A 5,435-nucleotide genomic window follows, 5' to 3' on the forward strand; every position below is an offset into this window, starting at 1 on the left:
AATTAATTTTATGTTTAATAAAAATACAAATAGTCAAAATAAATAAACTAATATCAAAACTATTAATTTATTAAAATTTAGAAAACAAAAACATATATTTTATTTTATCATTATTTTTAATATCTCAAAATTAACTTTATTTAGTTATTTACTTCTTAACTAAAATTTATTAAAATAAAGATAAGAATTTAAATAATATTATATTAGATATAAATATAAATACCGAAAAATAAGTTAGAATCCGAGGAGGATCAAAAATCACGTGTCTACATTTTTGCCCCTCTTTGTGTGGAATTTCGAAGAGTTTTCATACAAAGAAGTAGACAAGATATGATTTTTGACCCTCCAATTATTTGAAAAATAAATATAAAATAAAATAAAAATTGTGATCGAGTCCTGATTTTGGACCTCCTATCTATCCCGAGTTATAAGGAAATCAGGTCACGAGTAGTTCAAAGGTGATATGGAGAGAGAAAGAGTTAAAAGTCGAATGAGATTTCGTCGAGTTTCCGGTTAACGATTTCTGCTTTTTACTTACATTCAAATGGCTAACAAAAACAAAAAATAAAAATGAAATGAAAATTGCAATCTCTAGAATCTTGATTCAAATTTTCATGACTTGAACTTGAAAATTCACCCTATTCTTCAGGCGGGCTCCTGACTTGTTATTTCTTTCACCCTGTTCTTCAGGTGGGCTCCTGGACTTTCAATTTCTTTACGTTATTCTTCAGGCGGGCTCCTGAACTTATAATTTCTTCACCCTGTTCTTCAGGCGGGCTCTTGGACTTACAACTTCCTCACCCTGTTCTTCAGGCGGGCTCCTGGACTTACAATTTCTTTACCCTGTTCTTCAAGCGAGCTCCTAAACTTTCTTTTTTCTTCACCCTGTTATTCAGGAGGGCTCCTGAACTTACGATTTCTTCACCCTGTTCTTCAGGCGGGCTCTTGGACTCAAAGTAAATAGGGAAACAAAAAATTACATTTCATTCTTTAGGAGGGACCTGAGCATTAAAATAAATTCTCATTCTTCAGGAGGGTCCTGAGCAAAACAGTAAATTCCCATTCTTTAGAAGGTTCCTGAGCAAAAGTAAACTCCCATTCTTCAGGAGGGTCCTGTGCATAAAAAATAAATTCTCATTCTTTAGGAGGGTCCTGTGCATAAAAATAAATTTTCATTCTTCAGGAGGGTCCTGAGCATAAAATAGATTTCCATTCTTCAGGAGGGTCCTGTCCCATTCTTCAGGAGGGTCCTGAGCATAAAATAAATTCCCATTTTTCAGGGGGGTCCTGTTCAAAAGTAAATTTCCATTCTTCAGGAGGGTGCTGTTCAAAAGTAAATTTCCATTCTTCAGGAGGGTCCTGTTCAAAAGTAAATTCCCATTCTTTAGGAGGGTCCTGATCAAAAGTAAATTCCTATACAACACACATAAAATTTTGCCCCAGTTTGTACTGAGAAAATTTGTATGTCATCAGATCATAACTGAGATCCAGCATTGTATGCTGTAATCATGATTTTTGCATTGATAGAAGTGTGAAATTGTTTCCTTTATTTGAGAACTTTTTATCCCTGTTTCAAACAAAAAAAAAAAGAAAAATTGTGAGTTTTGAAAACACGTGGTGGTTGGTTTGTGGTATTTGGCTCTTGAATTGACCGTTCTTGCACTTTCCATGCTCAAATCCTTTTCCAATCCTTGATAGATATCCATTGACTTGTCACACTTCTGACCCAAAATTCTGACTACTGAGACTCTCAACTCAAAACACATTTCTCTTGTATAATATCTCAGAATTTAACATTCCATATATCCTTTATCTTTCAACGAGTCAAAAATTGTCAAATCACAATCATTCTGAAAACTTTATTATACTTTGAAATGTTGTCCTTGTACGTCGATCCTTTGTCTTGCTTTTTACCATTGAAGAAGTTGATAGTAAGTTTGGAGTCCTTTCTCACTAAATCTGACGTGAATTTGACTCAAAAACACATACAAGACAACAAAATCTTCGTTTGATGACAAGGACACAAAAATAAAAAATTAAAATAAAACAAAAAGAAAAAGACAATAATCATCTCTTTTTCAAAACAAAAATAAAAACTTATCTGAATGTGAAAATCGATTCTGGTGATTATGACATGCATTTCGAATTGCACAACCAGATCTAATCACCAATCGTTATTAACTTTCGTCCACTCATTGAGCTTAAAATTTAGCTAATCTTGAACTTGTTCTTTCTGGATAACAACCCTTCTTCGGCTAGTGGCACCTCAATGGGTTTTTGTCAATGAGCCAATCTCATTTTCACTTCTTTCTTGGCTTACAGTTGCCTTATGGTGTCCAATAGGGTTTTCACCAATAAGACTTTTTTTTTAGAAAGTATCACCTAACATATGAAATATCATGCACCAATAACATGTTTAGCCTTGACATTCTCAAAGATTAATCTGAAGGTGTTTCTTTGGTTGTAACTTGGTTTTTGGAACTGGGTTAGAAAGAAAGGTCGGCATGAGGCTCAAAATTTACACAACATTGGGTAAAGCATACAACTTTTGGAATCGACTCTTTTTAGGAAATAAATCCTTGGCCCAGTTTTATTTCATCCTGGGTATTTTGAATTTCTTTTGGTTGGACCGAACCCCGGAGTAGGGCTGCCTACGTATCTTGTCATAGCAAGAATTAGGTCACACGTAGTTCAGACTCATCATTCTTTTGCTTGATTTTGAATTTTAATTATTTTTTTTTCAACTCTAATTTGATTCCAAAAAAGGGGTACGAAGAAAGATAAAAAGCTCAAAAGGGGTAAGCAAAGGTTGATATATTATTCGGATAGTAGAACAAAATTCCTTCATCATTTCAATATTTTAAAATACAAGTATAAAACATACATAATGTGATTGTACATGAATATCAAACATAATATCTTTTAACTGTATCAGCATTGACCGGCATTCCTTCAATTTTGCCTTCTATATCAGTTAGATATAACGCGTCATTAGGTAACACTTTTTTCACCATGAATGGTCCATGCCAATTAGGAGAAAAATTGCCTTTGGCTTCAATCTGATGGGTTAGGATGCATCTTGGTACTAACTGACCAACTTCAAAATGTTTGTGACACACCTTTTTGTTATATGCTCGTGCCATTCTCTTTTGGTATAGTTGTCCATGACATACTGATGTTAATTTTTTTCATCAATCAAGCTTAATTTCTCCAAACGAGTTTTGACCCATTGGTCATCACTAATTTTAGCTTCTACAACTACTCGAAGAGATGAAATTTCAATATCTGCAGGTATAACAACTTCAGTTCCGTACACTAACAAGTAAGGAGTTACACCAATTGAAGTCCGAACTGTAGTACGATAACCCAACAAAGAAAAAAGTAACTTTTCATGCCGTTGTCAGGAACTCTGCACCATCTTAAGGAGTATTTTCTTTAAGTTCTTGTTGGCAGCTTCCACAGCTTGATTCGCCTTTGGACGATAAGGAGTTGAATTTCGATGCATAATCTTAAATTGCTGGCACACTTTTTGCATCAGATGACTATTGAGATTCGCAGCATTATCCATGACAATTATCTTTGAAATGCCAAACCGACAAATGATGTTAGAGTGAATAAAATCAACCACCACTTTTTTGGTCACTGACTTAAAAATCGTTGATTCCACCCACTTCGTGAAATAATCAATGGCTACTAAGATAAACCTATGTCCATTCGAAGCCTTTGGTTCAATTGGTCCAATTACTTCCATTCTCCAAGCCACAAAAGGCCATAGAGCAGTCATTGTATGCAACTCAGATGGAGGGGAATGTATCAAGTCCCCGTGTACTTGACATTCATGACATTTACGAACGAAATTGATGGAATCTCGTTCCATGGTGAGCCAATAATAACCTGCTTGGAGTATTTTCTTTGCCAAAACATACCCACTCACGTGTGGTCCACAAATCCCAGAATGTACTTTGGTCAGGATTTTTGAAGCTTCTTTAGCATCTACACACCTCAAAAGTCCCAAATTAGGAGTCCTCTTATACAAGATTCCTCCACTTAGGAAAAATCCACTAGACAAACGTCGAATGGTTCTTTTTTGGTTACCATCAACATGTATAGGATATTTTCTAGTCTGAATATATTCTTTGATATCATGGAACCACGGCTCCCCATCAAGTTCTTCCTCAACCACATCTCAATATGCATGTTGATCATGAATCTGTTTATGCAAAAGGTCAATATAAGTTTTGTCGGGATATTGAAGAATCGAAGATAAGGTCACCAAAGCATCAACAATCTCATTATGAGCTCTGGGAATGTGTTTGAACTTTACTGATACAAATCGTTGACATAGATCTTGCAAATAACCTCAATATGGTAGGAGCTTTGAATCACGAGTCTCTCAATCTCCTTGGATTTGATGGACTAGCAAATCTGAGTCTCCTACTACTAACAGTTCTTGGATTCCCATGTCAATAGCTAATCTTAAACTCAGAATGCAAGCTTTGTATTTTGCCATATTATTGGTACAATAGGATCGAAGTTGGGCTGTTATAGGATAATATTGTCCTAATTCAGAAATAAGAATTGCTTCTATCCCTACTCATTTTACATTAGCATCTCCATCAAAGAACAACTTCCAGCCTGAATGACAATTGTTAGAAATAAACTCATCAACATACAAGACCTCTTCATCTGGAAAATAAGTCTTCAATGGCTCATACTTCTCATCAATAGGATTTTTAGCTAAATAATCCGCTAAAGCTTGAGCTTTCATTGCAGTCCGTGTCACATAGACAATATCAAACTCTGTGAGCAACATCTGCCATTTCGCGAGTCTTCTTGTGGGCATAGACTTCTGAAAAATGTACTTTAAAGGATCTATATGAGAGATGAGGTAAGTAGTATAAAATGATAAGTAATGTTTCAGCTTTTGGGCTACCCAAGTTAAGGCGCAACACGTCTTCTCAAGAAGAGTGTACTTAGCCTCATAAGTGGTAAACTTTTCGCTAAGGTAGTATATGGCCTGTTCTTTTCTACCTGTAACATTATGTTAACCCAATACACAGCCGACAGAATTATCTAACACAGAAAACAAATCGTCTGTGAACTTTCCAAGCCTCAAAACTTCCCTTCTTACAAAGTTGCTTACCGTACTTTTCAAACCCCTCTTGTCTTTCATATCTGTCATACAAAAACTACAAGGAAACCCAACCTTTTTTCATTGATTCTTCTTTTGAGTTTCGTATGTTCACGAGCTTGCAGAATCTGTTTATCGAAATGAGTCTTGGGGCTATAAGTTTCTTTTGATGCATATCCCCATATCCAATATACACCGCTATCTCCTCTACAGTAGGAGTCAACTCAAAATCCAAAAAACAAAACACATTATTCTTCGGGTCCCAGAAGGTTAGTAACACATTAATCACCTCCCTATTAGGCTT

At 35.4% G+C, this 5,435-nt stretch overlaps 1 protein-coding gene across 1 annotated transcript; it reads right to left on the bottom strand.

Moving 5' to 3' along the window:
• Positions 1-3,400: 3,400 nt before the first annotated feature.
• LOC124891532 lies at positions 3,401-3,877 on the bottom strand. The gene has a single exon (XM_047403256.1). It carries the CDS (start codon positions 3,875-3,877, stop codon positions 3,401-3,403), a length of 477 nt encoding a protein of 158 aa, XP_047259212.1.
• Positions 3,878-5,435: the final 1,558 nt, after the last annotated feature.

Source organism: Capsicum annuum, unplaced genomic scaffold (genome assembly GCF_002878395.1).
Source record: "Capsicum annuum cultivar UCD-10X-F1 unplaced genomic scaffold, UCD10Xv1.1 ctg36872, whole genome shotgun sequence".
Taxonomy (NCBI): domain Eukaryota; kingdom Viridiplantae; phylum Streptophyta; class Magnoliopsida; order Solanales; family Solanaceae; genus Capsicum; species Capsicum annuum.

Bases quoted from the DNA above. Each gene is read 5' to 3' on its own strand.
- LOC124891532 (XM_047403256.1), bottom strand. From the start codon at position 3,877: ATGGAACGAGATTCCATCAATTTCGTTCGTAAATGTCATGAATGTCAA.